The 19,661-nt window shown below is 38.7% G+C and overlaps 1 protein-coding gene across 13 annotated transcripts in view; it reads left to right on the forward strand.

Moving 5' to 3' along the window:
- The window catches only part of LOC115222824 (protein vav), a 197,910-nt gene extending 181,026 nt beyond the window's left edge, over window positions 1-16,884 (forward strand). For 12 of the 13 annotated variants that reach the window (XM_036512017.1, XM_036512016.1, XM_036512015.1 and 9 more), the window contains 4 exons: window positions 7,386-7,508; window positions 9,098-9,188; window positions 10,580-10,673; window positions 16,210-16,884. In XM_036512017.1, the coding sequence (XP_036367910.1) occupies window positions 7,386-7,508; window positions 9,098-9,188; window positions 10,580-10,673; window positions 16,210-16,484 (583 nt within the window). In that variant the 3' untranslated portion in view covers window positions 16,485-16,884. Of the gene's footprint in view, window positions 1-7,385; window positions 7,509-9,097; window positions 9,189-10,579; window positions 10,674-13,368; window positions 13,539-16,209 lie in introns of all 13 variants that reach the window. The other variant, XM_029793130.2, reaches the window with a different exon arrangement.
- The last annotated feature ends 2,777 nt before the right edge of the window (window positions 16,885-19,661 follow it).

Here is a 19,661-nt window from a genome sequence, read left to right on the forward strand (position 1 = left end):
CCCTCGTCTTTAGAAACTCTTTAAAGTTTATTTTAAAATCGTCCAATTCAATTCAATTTGATCATAATTACAAAAGTACAATTAATTTACTGGTGAGACTGTAACCTCTGACATCTTGACTGTCTTTCCAAGAATTTCCACAGATATCTAGCTCTTTCTATTAACTAATTCCTTCAATAATATTCAAAGTCTCTTAAACTCACCCAGCACAGCACTTTGTCACAATTCTTCTCTTTCTTCTTTACTTGGTACTTATTTTCTTGATTTCGTAGGGGGTGGAAGACAAAATCAGTGTGGACTCGAAGGGATGTGATGAAGATGGAATTAAATAACACAGGTTATTTTTGTTTGGCAGATCTGTTCTTCCACATCCCATGCCCCTGCACACACACACACACGCACACACACGTATAATGGACTTTTGGTAGAAGACACTAACCCAGTGCCCTAGTTTTATGTTTAGAGCAAAAGTTTGATTTTTTTCTAAACTCATTTACGAAATATCTTTGTGTGGTGATCCATATTCATCCATCTATATTTCACAAATGACATCATGTTTTCTGTTATCTAACTGTAAGAAAATGGCTTGTAGTTTTAACATAAATTTCTCCTGCGATATATTGACACTTCCATCAATCACAGTGGAGTTATTTTGAGGAATTGTAAACGCTTGTACACTGTTATCATATTTACAATTTTTAAGTATATTTTTCTCAATAAAATGAGATATATTGATCCCATTCACTATACATCTCTGTAGGACTAGATTTTTTATACAGTAAAATAGAAAAGGAGAGGTTTTGATTTACCACATTAGACAAATCCAGTGCTATATTGAGGCCTTCATTCCTGTTTTGATATAGCTGATGCCTCAGAAATACTCTTCTCTTATATTTGTATACTCATCATAATGATACATACATATATACAGGGGTTGGACAAAATAATCGAAGCATCTTAAAATGCTGTGATGCTAGATGTTTCCATTATTTTGTCCAACCCCTGTATATTTATATATATATACTTTTTGTTGGTCCCATCTCGGGGTTTTCTCATGGATTTAACAAACACTTTATGGCATCTCAACCTGAGCAATTCTTTTCTCACAGTTATCTCTCCCTCTCACTCTGGCCAACTGTTGTTTAGTTGGTTCGTAGCTTCTTCCACTGTACACTGCCAACATCATTGGCTTATGTGTCAAAATATGTGAACAAAAACCAGATTTATATGAATTACTCTTATAATGAGAGCAAATCTATTTTAAATGACATCATTGATTTTACCTGGCTCTTAACACATTAATCTTATCCATAACCATGGTTACAAGAGACAGTAGGATCCAAAAAAGCTAGTAGTTGTGAGTCCAGCAGTTAGTGAGTATAAACCGTTCAAAAGTAGAATATATTGGTTTGCTGAAAGGAAGACAGAAAACATCATTAGAGACGTTTAGTAATGGCACCTGATAAATCGGTAGGGAGAGAGAGAGAAAGAAGGGAAAATGGGTGGCGGGTGGGTAGAATAGTGAAGAGCAAAGGTACAAAGGTGGGGCATATTGCAGTACATTAATCTTATCCATGACCATGATTGTTGCTTTGTGACTGTGATTCTCACTACACAAATATTTTCTATCAACCTGGCTCTCATCCCAGTAATTACTTCCATAACCTCTTCTATTACCATAACTATCACAAGTGTATCCTCTTCTGTAACCGTTGCTGTCACTTCATCAATCACTAAAATAACTTCTAACAGTTACTATCACTGCCACAACCTCTTTTGTAGCCTTGGTCTATCTTTACCATATCTTCTTTAACCATAACTATCCACTTCTGTAACCTCTTTGGTAATCATGGTTTTTCACTTCAGTAACGCGTTCTGTAACCTGGGCTGTTAACTATATTAACTTCTTTAACCATGATTATCGCTAAATTAACATCTATAATCATGGCCATTGCTATTTTAAATTCTTCTATAACAAAGCTATCACTACATCAGCCTCGTCTATAACTGTGCTTATCATTTTGTAACTTCTTCGGTAACCATGACTACCACTACAGTTAAATCTTCTATAACCATCACTATCGCTAAAGTAACCTTTCCAACATCAACTGCTATTAATATATTAACACTTCTCTGATAGTGACTAGCCGTACATCCATCCGTAACTGTGGGTATCCGTTCAACTTCCCTCACCTTCCGTAACCATAGCTACCAGTTCCTTAAACTTCACCTCAACCAACTTTATTCAGGCGTATAATATTCCTACTAGTCGTTACCTTCCAGTGACCCTGCAACCCTTGTGTTCCTTTCCATTTTACTTCTGATTCTCACTTAACCTCCAACTTCATCTTTTTTTTTTCTTGTTATACCATACTATTGTTGTTTTTGATGCTGTTGTTGTTGTTATTAAGAATCATCAAATTAGCAGAATCAGTGGAGCGACAGACAAAATGCTTTTGTGTTAGATCTCTTTACATTTAGTTTGAGTTTAAATCCCATTGGGATCAGCTTGCCCCTCAGTCTTCTAAGGGTCAATGAAATAAGTATGAGTCAAGTATAGGAGTGTATGCAGGGATCAATACAACTACAATTACTATCAGTATTGTTATTAAGGTGGTGTGCTGGCAGAATCATTGGAACACTGAGTGGAATGCTTAGCACCGTTTTGTCAATGTTTACATTCAAAATCTGCTGAAGTTGATTTTGCCTGTCATCCTTTTGGAGTCAATAAAATAAGCACCAGTTGGGCATTGGGATCGACTAACATCATCATCATCATCATCGTTTAACGTCCGCTTTCCATGCTAGCATGGGTTGGACGGTTTGACTGGGGTCTGGGAAGCCAGGAGGCTGCACCAGGCTCCACTCTGATCTGGCAGTGTTTCTACAGCTGGATGCCCTTCCTAATGCCAACCACTCCGTGAGTGTAATGGGTGCTTTTTATGTGCCAGGTGAGGCTGGCAACGGCCATGATCAGTTGGTGCTTTTACATGCCATCGGCACGGAGGCCAGTCGAGGCAGCGTTGGCAATGGCCACGTTCGGATGGTTCTTTTACATGCCACGGCACTGGTATCACAACTACAATTTCCATTGATTTTTTGATCGATTTCGATCGTCCCAAAATTGCTGGCCTTATATCAGAAGTTGAGACCATTATTATTATTGCTATGTTTCTAGTGTAAGCACAAAGCCATAAATTTGAGGGTAGGAGAGATTATTATATCAACCTACAGCTTGGCTGTTACTTTACTTTTAATTGATCTTGAAAAGGTCAAAGTTAAACTCAACAGGATTTGAACTCAAAGCATAAAGAACCAGAAGAACTATTGGTTCCAAATTTTGGCACAAGCCCAGCAATTTTGGAGGTGTGGGGCTAATTTGTTTAGATCACCCCTAGTGCTCAACCGATACTTATATTTTCAATCCCAAAAGGATGAAGGGCAAAGTCGACCCTGGTGGCATTTGAACTCAGAACATAAAGTTGGAAGAAATGGTGTTAAGCATTTTGTCCGGTGCACTGACAATTCTGCCAGCTTGCTGCCTTAACCAGAACAAATATTAAAAGCATTATTGCCTGGCTGTCTACTGATTCTGCAAATTTCTCATTCTGGTGGTAATATGATTTCTAACATGGACACAGAGTTAGAAATTCGGAGGTGAGGTGGTCTTGTTAATCTTCTCAACTATGCTACTTTTGTTTTAGCTACCCCAGAGGAATGAGATGCGAAGTAGACACTGGTTGGATAAGAATGTAAAAAGCCATAACTGATATATCACAAGACATTTTGTCAATGATCTACCAATACTACCAATCCACTACTATAGTAGTGGTGATAATAATAATTGCTGTTATAGGCACAAAGTCACCTGTTATAGGAGGGGGCAAAACACCCCCGCAATAGGTGAAAATCCACAAAGTAGAAACAGTACTGTACTGTATATTTTTTTTTTATTATTTTTATAATTTGTATATATTTATTTTATTCTAAATGCAAAACAACACCACAAGGGAATCGGCATAAGCTTAAATAATAAACTGCAATAGGTGAACTGTGATATGGCATGGAATTACTGTAGTTCCTTTCCCCAAAATTTCAGACCTTGTGCCTATAGCAGAAAGGATTATTATTATTATTATTATTATTATCATTATTATTATTATTATTAAGGCAGCAAATTGGCAGAATCGTTAGTATGCTGGCCAAAATACTTAGCGGTATTTTGTCTGTTGCTACGTTCTGAGTTTAAATTCCACCGAGGTCGACTTTGCCTTTCATCTTTTCAGGGTTGATAAATTAAGTACCAGTTGCACACTGGGGTTGATGAAATTGACTAATCCTCTCCTCCAAAATCGCTGCCCTTGTGGCAAAATTTGAAACCATTATTATTGTTGTTATTATTGAGTTGTAGTAGTAGTAGTAGTATGTGAATGGTATGGCAGAAACTTTAATGAAGTTTGTACTAATAGCTCATTTTACAGAATTTAGTGATGTTCCTTTTTCATTTGGAGATCCAAGCCACCAAAATCACCTTTTTATTCTTCTGGGTTTGATAAAAATACCAATCAAGTGTTAGCGTTTGGTGCTAATTTAATTGACTAATCCGGCCTTAAATTTGTTAACTTGTGCCTATGTTATGAATGATTATTATTATTATAAGTAGTGTAGAAGTAGTTTTTGTATAAGTAGTAAAATGGCATGGCAGATGTTTAGTACTAATGCATATTTGCAAATGATTCTGTTCACATGAAGCTAAATTCCGTGCTGCTGCTGCTACTTTAGTACTGAACTAATAATTCGAGCAAAGGACTCCTCTTCAGTCCATGCTAGTGTCTTCCCCACTTTTGATGATCATTACCATCACCCTTGTTGACATTGCCATCATTATCATTGTCATCGTCATCATTGTCGTCATCAAGTTTATCGTTTGTTGTTCCTTACTGTAAACAGCTGCAGGAAGTCCCAGTTGTGCACAGCTGGTAGACTTTGTCTAGCATCCAAACGGCTGATGTTCTGAGGAAGAAGATTTGGGCAAAGTGGTTAATTTCAAGTAAAACGGGGTTGGATACAACAAGGTGGTAAAAGGTAGAAGTGAGTGAGTTGGGGGTGCCAGTGTGGAGGGGGTATGAGATCAGCCAGTTTTGTGAAGTAGAAGCCAATATAGCAGGGATAAGAAAAGACAGAGAAGAGATAGTTTGCCTGTAGATCAGAGGTTAGAAGGTGTCCATTACTGATGGAATGCCAAACAGCTGCATAGCCCTTCTCTCGATGTAGTCCGGGATGTGTGTGTAGCAGCTGCACTATTCCATTATAGGCCTCACTTGAGCCCCGTAGAAGTTCAGCTGTTGTTTGGGGCTGAAATGCCTTCTGATCCTGAAGAGAAGTGCTAGTCTTTGAGATGTGATTTTGGCTGTGTTAGGGATGTGTTTTAGCTAGGAGAGATCCTTGGTGATAGTGGGGACCATCATTTGGAGTAACTGTCAGGGTTCCAAGCGAGAGCCACTCTTATTCAGTGGGTTAAGGGTGCAGTGGTGTCTTCTTGAAATAAGAAGTGCTTGAGATGAGGTTGGCAGAGCCTCACTAGAGGATGCTAGAGCTGATCACCCAAAAAATCACCTGTTTAGTCTGCCGTAGGTCAGTAAGTACAGTTGGGGCCTATATGCAACAAATATAGTAAAGATGGCAGTGGCATGTCGAGGCGTCCATCCAGTGGAAGTGAATTGTGAGCTGCTGAATGGAATATATTATTGTGTCATGGTGACCTTTCAACTTTTGACACAGCACTGACCAACGGAGATGTGTGCTAAGAAGGTCATGTTCAGCTTCACTGGATATCATTGACTGGGCTGGCTCACTGGAAGGCTGCACTAGATTCCATTCTGATTTGGCTTGGTTTTCTACGGCTGGATGCCCTTCCTAACACCAACCACTCTGAGAGTGTAATTCGTGCTTTTACATGCCGCTGGCATGACACCTGGATGCGTTTACATGCAAGTTTGCATGACACCAATATCTGCCACAACTGGGATTTTGCTCGGCTTGATGGGTTTCCTCAAGCATGACATAATTTCAGAGGTCTCGGTCATTGCCTCCGTGAGGCCCAATGCTTGAAAGGAACTCAGCCACTTTGCCTCTGTGAGGCCCAGTACACTTTTGCTTTTTGTTTGTATAGCAATTGGTGAAGAACAGTGTGCTGGTTTAAAGGTTACCAGCAGGTGTGTGTGTGTAGGTAAAAGATCCATCTGGCCATCTTCTCCACCCTGGAAGGGTTGTGGGGGTAGAGTCCTCAGGTACCTCTTCCAGAAGCAACTGTCATTAGACTTTCCAGCTGGATTCCCAAGTGTGATTGACTGAGGCTATGGCTATCATCCAACCCCCCCCTCGTTCTCGGGCTACTCCTAACGTCTCTTGCTGGTTTTGGCTTGGCTTGAAGAATCTATTTTGCAATTCTTTCCTGCTACAGCTGCAGGCCAACCTATTCTTTATGCGTGAATTTGATGGATGGAAACTGCAAGAAGCCTGTTGAATGTGTGCATACATGAATATTGATATTCCATGCTTGTTGCCATGTGAGTGAAATGACAAAGATATTGGCAGTTTTTGTTGATATTACGACTGGTTGTTTTGTGTTTCCAAAGACCTGAAATAGAAAGTCACATACTCGAAGAAAAAACAAAATACAAAACAGGTAAATGTTGGTAACAGGAAGAATGACTGGCTGTAAAAATTGTGCTTCAAATAAGTACCCCTCTAACCCATGCTGGCATGAAAAATATAGACTTTAAACAAATGAATGATTAGAGTCATGTTTGTCTAGCAGGTGACTTCCTCTGAGGCCGTGCTTTGAAACCGAAGTAATTACATTATGAGAAAGCTAGTCTAATCATTCAATCTTCATTCATTTCATGGGGTGCAGGAATTTTCTTCATACAGCTGCAACTTGGTTCTTGAGTTGCCATGGAAGTGTGTCAGTGGCTGTGTCTTTTACATGTGTGTGTATGCATTTATATATACACACACAGATTGCACATACATACATAAATATATAAATATATGTGTGTGTGAGTGTATGTTTAAGTACATATAAATACGAGTGTGTGTGTGTGTATATATATATATTTATATATATATATATATATATATATACATATGGTTATTGTTTAATCCCTAGCCACTCAGATAACACAGACTTGTGAATAAAGTTGATTGATTTGTGACCATGTTGTCTCTTGTTGGCAGGAAATTTGGCTGCTATTTCTGTTTGTTCAAGCACCACATTGACGCTTTCTCGTTGTCTCAGGGTCAATGTTTATGTTACCATGTTAACTGAAATTGTAACTGTTTACTCACTTCTGTCTCCCTTTCCTAACTCCTCCCTCATCCAGGTATGTAGGACCAATGGAACGTGACTGTGCCACCAAGAAGTTAGAGGGCCATGCCAGTGGCACATACATGATTAGAGAGAGTCAGAACCCAACACGAGCAGGAGAGTTATCTCTTAGTATATGGTAAGTATTGAAGTTGTTGTTAAGCTGTGGCTTACTCGTGTGTGTGTGTGTGTGTATTTTGTGGTGCTCACTTTATAAGTAAATACTGTCCCGAGTCCTGGGACTCATGGGGATAGTTACTGAGTTTCCCTGGTGTATAAGTGATTGAGAGCACTGCATTATTTCTCAACAGGAAGGATGGGAGTCATTTGCAGGGTTACTAATTTACAGCCGTCTGAACTGGAGCAAGAGGAAAGTAAAATTTCTTCTTCTGGAGAATGGCTTTTCTTTGTTAATGGAAAACTATTCCCTGGTTAGCCTTGCAACACCTGTAGTTTCTCTGCTCATCAATCTTGCTTCGTTACTAGCATAGATGAGGATGTCATCTTGGTATACCCTGATTCCATTTGATCTCTTTTTGTGGAGTTTCCAGTTCTGAAATATGCCACTTGAATTCTTAAGTCCCAATTGAAGTCTGTTAACCAGGCAGAGACCATTAGTTGTATTAATAATGCAAATCTGCCTTGCTTCCTCCACTAAAGGTATTTGCCAATGTGCATGCTTTAAATCAAGAGTGGAGAACAACTTTGCACCTGGCATACCAGAGAAGTGTTTTGCTCAAGAACACAATGTATTGCTCAGTTTAGGAACCAAAACCCTGAGCTTGCTCTCATGCATGCAACATCCTAATGTGTTGGCCATGTTCTTTCACATCCTCACTATATGGTGTATGTGTCATTCTTGTTAGGCTATGGGCTGGTGCTATGTGTGATCATGTTGCTCAGTACAGTGTGCATTGTTGTTAACTATGACTGATGTTTATGTGGTAATTTTCCTCAGAATGCTGTTTTGTTGTTGTTGGTTATCAGTTGATAGTGTTTAGGTGATGGTGTCACTCTGTATACACAGTTTATTGTTGTTAGGCTATGGGTTGGTGATGGGTATGTGTGATGGTGTCGCTTATTGTATATTTTGATAGTATGTATTATTGCTGTTGTGGCTGCTGCTAATCCATGGCCTAATCGTGTGTATAAAGCTATCATTCAGTGCTCAGCATTGTATTATCATTGCTGTTAAATTATAGGGGTTGTATCTGTATATTAGTGTATGTTTTACTTATTAAGCTATAGGTTGGAGGAAATGTGTGTGTGTGATAAAGGAAGTGTGTATAGATGTGTGTTACATATGTTATATGTTAATGTGTGTAAAAAATGCATGAGTTGATTTGTAATTGGGGATTGGGCTTGTGCCTGTGTGAGGGTATAGTCATGGCAATACACATCCATTTGGTGTGTCGACAAGAACAGCATTCCATGTGATAATGATGTCACAGTTACACAGCCCTTGTGTCTATTTTGTTCTGACAACATTATAGGCATGTTGTGCGTTAGGGCAACACAGCTATGCAATGCACTGTTCCAACAACACCTAGTCATTCGGTGTGTTGTCATCACTTTGGCAACACAGTCATAGATGTTATCAGGAGAACACAGACCTGTGGCCATTTCCTTTCAGTGACAGGGCATGCCTGTCTGATGACAATACAATGTGTGTTTGTGTGTGAGTGATATCATGCTGACACTTTAATATTCATCTTTTTGTCCTTACAGTTTTGACAGTACAGTTCGTCATATAAAAGTGAATAAAACGTTAGAAGGAGATTTTTTCTTGGCCGACATCAAATTTTTCCACTCACTCCCAGTAAGTACAACCATTTTTCTCCTCTCTTTATCTCTCTTTGCCTTTCATTACCAACCTTTCTCAATTTTTTTTTTCTTTTCACAGATTATTTTCCATTATCAACTTCTCATCTTTCCCTAACACAAGTCTTTATCACCTTCAACAGCAGCAGCAGCGTTGCTATTATTTTTGCCATGGTGTTACTGTCATGAATACCATTATGATGATCATCACCAATGATACCATTTACCATCATCACTGTTTCATCATTGCCTCAAAGCGAACATCATCACTGTCATCTTTTCTTTTTTTCTCTATTGTTGTGTCTCTGGATAAAAGTAAGGGAGGAGAGATGGTCAAGTTAATAGAAAGGCCGTACAACTTGCTGTTGATCTGTGACTCCTTGTTGCTGTACCTGTGTACCAGACAACTGAATACTAATCATCTTACCTAAGGGAACAATGCAGTGCCTCTGGTAGGACTTGAACTGTTTGCCCTCTGGCAGAAGGGCTGACTGTTACTATGAATCTAACTTGTAGATTCTCCAAGTGTCCAATTCTTCTGTCAGCTGACAATTGTAGCACTGATGACATTGAATCATCAGCCTGTTGAGTGGTAAATTGTCAGACAGGTTTCTGACTGACCGACTGACTTTTGAGTGACCTGCTGTTGTTGTTGTTTCATCTTCTAATTGTTTTGGTCATTGAACTGCAGCCATGCTGGGGCATCACCTTGGAGGGTTTAGTCAAGCAAATCAACTCTAGTACTTATTTTTAAATTTGGTATTTATTCTGTTGGGCTGTTTTGCTGAACCACTAAGTTATGGGGCCATAAACGAACTGACATTGGTTCTCAAGTGATGTTGGGGGACAAACACATGCATGTATACATAAATACACATACACACACTCTCTCCCCTTCTCTCTCTTTATTTCTCTCTCTCTCTCTCTCCGTTTTGATGTACCAAATTCACTCACAAGGCATTGGTTGGCCCAGGGCTATTGATGTCACCTGTCCAAGGTGACATGCATGGGGACTGAACCCTGCTTTATCTTCCTGACTGCAACTATCATCATCATCAGTTATTTCATTAATATAGGCCATGGTTAATGGCAAATGTTGTTTTTGTATATACTAATTGGATCATCAGAAGCAGTAAAGGACAAAGAGTTGTGGGAGAAGTGTGAAGATAGGTTAGCAGAGCTAAGTCCTTGTAGGCCCTGGGCCAGTGGATGTAAGGAGGCACCAAAAGGTGAGATATTGTTTTGCCGAGGGCGAGGAATTAGTAGTGGTGATTCTTTGTTTCTGTATCGTGGTTAATATATTATTATTGATTACTCAGGTTATGATTAACCAGTTGTACCTCTGTCAGGGGTTTATAATCTGAATTAAATGTTTTTCTGTTCATTTAGGAACTTGTCGAGTGGTATCAAGAAAATTCCTTGGTTCACAGTTTTCCTGAGTTGAAGACACAATTAAAGATCCCCTTCAAAGAAAGCACAACAGGTTGGTAGTGACGAGGCTTGTTACATGAAGTGGTGGTGTTTATCTTATTGTCAGCCCTGATTGAACAGATCTATATGGTCAAAGGCATTCCAAACTTGACCATCCCATCTTTTTGTATATTTCTGATTAAATTTTTCCACTGTGTTTTTCCTCACTAGAGAAAATAGGAGAGTAGTAGAGTGTGATGTGAGGAAGATCTGGCTGTTATATCTAATCACTCACATGACCATGTAGAGCAGTCATGGGTAAAGCTGCAGGATTTTCTGAATGGCATCCCTAACGAAAAATTGGTTTCATATTTTAGCACAAGGCCAGCAATTTTGGGGAGGGGTTAAGTCAGTTACATCGACCCCAGTACTTGTACTTATTTTATCTACCCCCAAAAGTATAAAAGACAAAGTCGACCTTGGTGCATTTTGAATTCAAAACATAAGAATGGACGAAATGCCACTAACCATTTTGCTTGGCATGCTAAAGGTTCTGCCAGCTCAGCACCTTACACCTAACAAAAAATTACTTGAGTATCTTTAGTATTGCAGCCTGTCTCATGATGAGGCAGCTCTCTCTCATGCAGCCTGCTTCTCAAAAGGTTTGCCCATGCCTTGATTTAGAGATAGCCTTGTTGGTTCAAAGTTATTAGGAGTCATTATGTGTGATGGTCTGATGCATCTGTAGTGCACCACCCTATTGCTACACATAAAGTTGTGTAGAAGAATGCAGTGGGCACATAGTGTACACAGTGCACTGCAACACTGCATGTTGACTCATGCAGATCCCTCATTACTGCATGGAACTTTTGTAATTTACAGGGCTATATGCAGTACAATTTGGTGCTCTATAAACATGTGGATATAATGTCATGTAAATACTACTGTGCTACATGTTGCAATATTTCTTGTCATATCTTGCATTGTGACTACAAAGAAAAATGTGGTGAGTTTCTGTACTGCAAAGTAACTAATATGCATACAAGACCAAAGGGGTACGGGCGCCGCATATGCATACATGCATATGTAATATGCATACATTGTCTGTGTACTTGTAGCTCTGTGCTGATCTACATTCGTCAATATTATCATGTATAATGTCTAGATGGTGTTTACATAATGTGGTCAACATTGTGTCATGTTATATATATATATATATATATATATATATATATATATATATATATATATACAAAGTAGTAAATAAATGGCACAACTAAGTGCCGATATTTACTGGAAATAGCGAACGTAAAAATACGACGCTAATGTATAGCTTCACCGCGTATGTATTAGCAAAAATGCGTGTGTGCAACAAACTAGAGAAAATCGTCTTACCTCCAGGGAGAACATCGGAAAGATGAAATACCTGGAAAAGGATAATGTGGGACCTGCAGGTTTCAGATTTTAAAGATATGTCTACCACCCATATCTTGTTCTATCTTCATCAGCCAAGCATATACCATGACAAAATCTACGATGTTACCACATTAATGCTATTACCCTCGACTGAAACGCCGAACGCCAACAGTACGAAAAACGGTGAAGAACCTTCAATAAATTAGTAATGCATATATGATGTTGTAAGAGACCATATATTATTACAAGTATATAACTACCACTTGATATAATATGCATGCTATCATTTTCATAATATTTTTCTCAACATGATGTTGGTGTTTACCTGTATTTGTATTTTTGTTCACTTAATGTCACCTATGTAACTTCCACCTGTTAAAACCACTTTCTTTTCACTGTAGTCCATGCAGTACTGCCTATATACATAGTGTTCTCTGTATTGTGTTGTCTATGCCATATTCTCTATGTAATGTTCTCTGCACAACTTCCCTGCATGATACCCTCTGCACAATCGTCTCTGTTTTAATGTCCCCTACATAATGTCTTCACACTCTTCTCCACATAAAGTTTCCCCTATATCTTATATGCTATTTTCTTTTGTAGAATATTCTCTGTATAATGTTCTCACCACAATATCCTGTATATCATGTTCTCTCCCTATCACCCTTCATTAGTCTTCTCTGCAATACACTCTACATAATCTCCTCTATATAGTATCCTCTACATAATGCTCTATACATGTTGTGTGCAATGTTCCACAATTATTGCCCTTTACAGAATCCCCTCTATATAATATGGTCTGCGTAATGTATTGTACTTGATGCTTCTATATGGTGCCCCCTGCTTGATGTACATATATTGTCTGTGTATTTGTAGCTCTATGCTTATCTATATTTATCTTCATGATAATGACTGGATGGTGTTTACATAATGTAGTTGACATTGTGTCATTATATAAGGTCTCTGTATTATCCCCTTCATGATGTCCCCTCCATACTGTCCCCTGCATGATGTCCTCTCCATACTGTCCCCTGCATGATGTCCTCTCCATATTGTCCCCTGCATGATGTCCCCTCCATACTGTCCCCTGCATGATGTCCTCTCCATACTGTCCCCTGCATGATGTCCTCTCCATACTGTCCCCTGCATGATGTCCTCTCCGTACTGTCCCCTGCATGATGTCCTCTCCATACTGTCCCCTGCATATTGTCCTCTCCATATTGTCCCCTGCATGATGTCTTCTACGTAGTATTCCTGCTAACATGTAGTCTCAATGTTCTGGTCTACACAGTGTTGAGTGTCATCTCTAATTGATTGTTGCCCTTATTCTGCCCCCTTTTCTCTCTTTCCAGCAGGGTTTTCATGGAATCTGAATATAGTGAGTTATGCTGTTGCCATTTATGATTATTCAGCAACGGCCACCAACCAGCTTTCATTGCGGGTGGGTGACCGGGTGGCAATATTGAGCAAAGCTGGAGGTGACAAGGGCTGGTGGAAAGGAAAGATTCTACATTATGGAAAGGTATGCTCCGGCTTCATTTAGAAACAAAACCTTCAACTCATTAACTCTACTAAAACAACAAAATAACCCTTCTTTCTCTAGATTTTATTTTCCTGGTGTTCTATATGATTACCCTAGGGGTCATCCAACAATAACCACAGCATTGCTTCATTTGATTGAGCCTTTTAATTTTTTTCTTTACTCAAGAAGTATTTCATAACCAACATTGAATGGTCAAAAATCAATCTTAAGTGTTTTACTTGATTACTCAGGTAATTAGTAGAAAGAGGCATCTGGTTATTAAGGACAGTTACTTCCTAGAACCCCACCCTCCTCAACCTACTTACCAACCTTCTATGCAGTCAGGTTGAAATTACTATGGAAGTAAATTTACCTACCTCCCTGTCCATCCATCCACCTATCTATCTACCCACCCACCCATCTCCCTACGTATGTACCTACCTACCTATCTGCCTACCCACACACCCATATAAATGTTGCTTAGAGCAAGGCCAGTCCTGGTTCTACAGATTTCTGACCTGTGGATAGCTAGTTGAATAACTTGTTGCAAATCATTGTTTCTGTGGTGAATTTTTGATAATTCTTTGGGTATTCCACTTAAGATTTTCTGCCCATAACCCTTTCGCATTCAAACTGGCCATATTCAGCCTAGAAATGCTCTCTAAATATTATGTTCAAATTGGTTAGATTCAGCCTCTTACATCTGGTTGACATTATTATTTCTAAAAATAAACATAGGCGCAGGAGTGGCTGTGTGGTAAGTAGCTTGCTAACCAACCACATGGTTCCGGGTTCAGTCCCACTGCGTGGCATCTTGGGCAAGTGTCTTCTGCTATAGCCCCAGGCCGACCAATGCCTTGTGAGTGGATTTGGTAGACGGAAACTGAAAGAAGCCTGTCGTATATATATATATATATATGCGTGTGTGTTTGTGTGTCTGTGTTTGTCTCCCTAGCATTGCTTGACAACCGATGCTGGTGTGTTTACGTCCCCGTCACTTAGCATTTCGGCAAAAGAGACCGATAGAATAAGTACTGGGCTTACAAAGAATAAGTCCCGGGGTCGATTTGCTCGACTAAAGGCGGTGCTCCAGCATGGCCGCAGTCAAATGACTGAAACAAGTAAAAGAAAAAGAAAAGAAAATCACATTGTAGAAATCAAAGCTATGAGATTAGTGTATGGTGTCTTTAAAAGAACCAAAATAAATAAGCATTACATTTGACCAATTAATCTGAGTGCTAAAGGGTTAATAGACAAGGGTGGGGTTGAAGGAAATCTCTTTGCTGTTTCTCACAAATCATGTAACCATGTTGGAACACTCATTGGCTTGTCCACACATATACATACATACATAGAGCATTGTGTGTGTATGGTGGGAGTGAGTGTATAACATATAGTATCTTTGGTTTTGGGTTTTTTTTTAAAGTTCAGCCCAACCCTGGTGTAGCAGAGCAAAGACGTTCCAGCCATGAACATCCCAACTGTTCTCCACACATAATATATATCTAGGATACATTATTATCTAATATGTCCTTCATTTCTGTTTTCAAAGACCCGTGTGATTTAAGAAAGATCTGGTGCTGATTCTAGGTGGTTAAGCAACCACCTTAATGCCTCCCTCATTAGCTTGTCCACTAATTAATAATATCAATTTTGACCTGGGCTACTTGATTAAATCACCCCTAGTATTTTACTGGTACTTTATTCTATCAATCCCATAAAGATGAACAACAACGTTTTCCTTTGCTATCTTTGTGATCATTGCCAGAGCAGCCAACTGGTTTCCGTACCCGTGGCACGTAAAAAGGGCACCATTCGAGCGTGAACGTTACCAACGTCGCTTCACTGGCACCTGTGTCGGTGGAACGTGTAAAAGATTCAAGCGAGGTCATTGCCAGTACCACCTGACTGGCCCCCGTGCAGGTGGCATGTAAAAAGCACCCAATACACTCTCAGAGTGGTTGGCGTTAGGAAGGGCATCCAGCTGTAGAAACTCTGCCAGATCAAGACCGGAGCCTGGTGCAGCCATCTGGTTCGCCAGCCCTCAGTCAAAACCGTCCAACCCATGCTAGCATGGAAAACAGACGCTAAACGATGATGATGATGATGATGAAGTAGAGAACCAGAACATCATCATCATTTAGTGTCCGCTTTCCATGCTGGCATGGGTTGGACGGTGCAACTGGGGTCTGGGAAGCCAGAAGGCTGCACCAGGCCCAGTCTGATCTGGCAATGTTTCTACAGCTGGATGCCCTTTCTAACGCCAACCACTCCATGAGTGTAGTGGGTGCTTTTTACGTGCCACCTGCACAGGTGCCAGACAAGTCTGGCAAACGGCCACGGTCGGATGGTGCTTTTTACGTGCCACCGGCACGGAGGCCAGGCGAGCCTGGCAAACGGCCACGGTCGGATGGTGCTTTTTACGTGCCACCAGCACGGAGGCCAGGCAAGCCTGGCAAACGGCACTAAATACTGAAAATTATTTTGTAAAATACTCGACCTTTTCTACCAATTCTCTGCACTAAATAAACAACCATTTCCTGGTGTTTGTTATTCTTACAGTTTCGTTTTTTGCACTTTGTCTCTTTCTCGGAACCCATTTTTGACTCTTTTTTTTTTTTTTCTGAATGTCGCATTTAACCTTTCTTTCCTCTGCTTCGTCTGTCTGCAGGTCGGCTACTTTCCGCTAACATACGTTCGAGAAGAAGAAGACTAAAAGCGGGAAACCAGAATGCTCCGTCACGAACCCCATCTGGTCTTTGTATTCCGAGGAACAACAAAAACACCATTACCGCAACAACAACAACAACAACATCAACAACAAAAAAAAATACTGCTACTCCAACAACAATATCGACAACAATCACTACCACCACCACCACCACCAGCACCACCACCGCCGCCACCACCACTACCACCACCACCACCACCGCCACCTTAGTCTGAAGTGTTGACTCTGTGGAAGTATGCCTGCTGTTAGCATGTACGTCAATGGAAGTGTGCAACATATGGTTATATATGTGCATGCATGCGTGATCATGTCTCTTGTTTGCTGTTTCATTCACTTTATTGACCTGGCATATACTATGCATTGTTTTTTTTTTTTGTTTTTTTTTTCTCTCCACCCCCCCACCCCCCGTCTCATCAGGCGAGTTCAGTTCTGGCTCCGAACTGAGCTGCAAACGCCACCTATACTCTGCTCTCATGGTTACCTCCCGGCCCCTACCTAAAACAAGCTCGTTGGTTTTGGGGGGGGGGAGAGGAGGAAGGAAAAAAAAGGAAGGAGGTGAAGGAAGAAGAAAAGGGAAGAAAAAAAGAAGAAAAGGAAAAAAAACGAAGATGAAAGCCCCTAACTTCACATTTTCCAGGGATCACCCACTTACTGGGTTCTGTCAGTTTTTAAAAAAAAAAATGTGAGAACTATATATATGTATATGTGTGTGCGTGCGTGTGTATATATATATAAATACATGTATGTGTGTGTGTGAATGTGTGTGTGCATATATATATATAATGTCCCATTTGTTCACTCAATCCAGCATCCCCCCCCCACTAAAAAAAATAACCTTTAATACAGAGAAGAAGAAGAAGAAACAAAATCTTTAAATATGGTTTTAATATTGTTGCCATAACATCCGTACATTGTGTGGAACTATTTGACTTAACATGCAACCTACATTTCACCAATTTCATTATTTCTGTCTACCTACCTACATATATATATATATATATATATATATATATATATATACATACATATATAAATGAACACTCGCATATGCACATACATAAATATATATATATATGTGTACATATATATATATATATATATTATATATATATATATATATATATATATATATATATAATATATATATATATATATATATATATATGTACATATATATATATATATGTATATATATTATATATATGTACATATATATATATATATATATATATATACATATATATATATATGTACATATATGTATATATGTATATATATATATATATGTACATATATATATATATAATACATATATATATACATATACATATACATATATATATACATATATATATATACATATATATATATACATATACATATATATACATATATATGCATATATACATATACATATATACATATATATGCATATATACATATATATATACATACATATATATATATATATTATACATATACATACATATATATGTATATATATATATATATACATATATATATACATATATAATATATATATATATATATATATAATTGTGTGTGTGTGTCTGTGTATCTTGCTCTCTGTCTGTCTACTTCTTTCTATCCGTGTATCTCTCTCTATTTCTCTGTTTCTTTCTGTGATGTCTTTTACTGTCTGCCTGTCTCCCTTTTCTTGAGATTATCTTGGTTATCTTTGAACAGACTTCTCACATTGAGTGTTGCATCTCTTACAAAACACACACACACACACACACACACACACACACATACACGCACACATACACGCACACACACACTGCTACTACTTCCCTCAGATTGACCGTGAAGTTGTTTGCAGCCAAACACTACATGAGGACAGAAGCTACCCTCACATGTTGACAAAACTGCTTTCACATGTGGGCAACAATGCTGCCTTTCACATGTTGACAAAACTGCTTTCACATGTAGGTAAATAAAAAGAAACTGCCCCCATGTGTTGATAAAACTGCTTTGACATATAGGTAAAAAGGCTGCCTTCACAATGTGGACAAAATCAAATTGATTCTAAAGAAACAATGAACACTAAAAAAAAACAAGATTGTTTTTTTTGGAACTTGGATATTATTAGTGTAAAATGATTTCTGCTGACTACAGGAAAATAACTGCCATGTATGTATATGTTTGTAAGTGTGTGTGTGTGTGTACACACATATATATATATATATAAACATATATACAAAAATATGTACATATATAAACATATATACATATATGTAAACAAATATAAACTCACACACACACATATATGTATATATATAACATTCATTTACACACACGCCCACATACTGATACACATATGTTCATTATATACATACACTCATACACATATATCCATATATATATGTATGTATGTATATATATTTGCATATGTGTAGTGTGTATGTATATATATACACACACGTGTATGTGTGTGTATATATATACACACACGTGTGCATGTGTGTATGTTTTCTTTTGATTTCTGTTGTTTTTTTTTGTTTATTTTTAAATTTAAATATTTTGTTTATTGTACCACCTCCATTTTAGTTCTTTTTATTATTTCTGTCATTTTATGATTATTATTATTATTTTTTATTATCAGCTTATCAAGTTTGATTTACTCCATTTTACATTACACCACATAGGCACACAGGTTTTATAGCTGCACCTATATATGCAAGGTGCAAGGTCTTTACGTGGTTAGTTCACACAATGACAGTATAGATATTCAGGGCTGTTACATGCGAGACACATTGGCTTACACATCATAGCAGCCCTCATCTGCCCTTCCTCTCCTCTTCCTAATAAGTTATCTTAAATCTCAAAGACTCCACACTGATCTCTTATTCTCTCATTGCCTTGTAGAAGTTAATCCCAGCAATCCTGGACTTTCTCCAGATGAGTACAATAAAAGAGACGTGAATGAGTTGGTGGTGTTGTATTGTGTGGAAGAATTGCCACATCTTCTGTTCAATCTGTCATTAATCCTCTCTTCTAGTATGGGATTAAACCTGTAGCTCTTCTACTGTGGGAAACCTGTTTTGTTCAGGCCCATTTTCTTTCATACTTTATCCCTCTCTATTCTTCATCTCGTATCATAAAGTTTCCCCTTGGTCAGGGTTTGTAGTCTTGCTAGCAGCATGATGACCTAACTCGGGCTGCTGTCATGAGAAAAAGTATCCAGTACATGCTGTAAAGTGGCTGGCATTAGGAAGGGCATCCAGCTGTATAAACCATGCCAAAGTGGACTCTGGAGCATGATGCAGTTCTTGGATTCACCAGACCCTGTTGTGCTATTGAATCCATGCCAGCATGAAGCATCGATGCTAAATATTGATAGTGATGAAGAAGGGGAGGAGAATGTGAAT

This window comes from Octopus sinensis, linkage group LG21 (genome assembly GCF_006345805.1).
Source record: "Octopus sinensis linkage group LG21, ASM634580v1, whole genome shotgun sequence".
Lineage (NCBI taxonomy): Eukaryota > Metazoa > Mollusca > Cephalopoda > Octopoda > Octopodidae > Octopus > Octopus sinensis.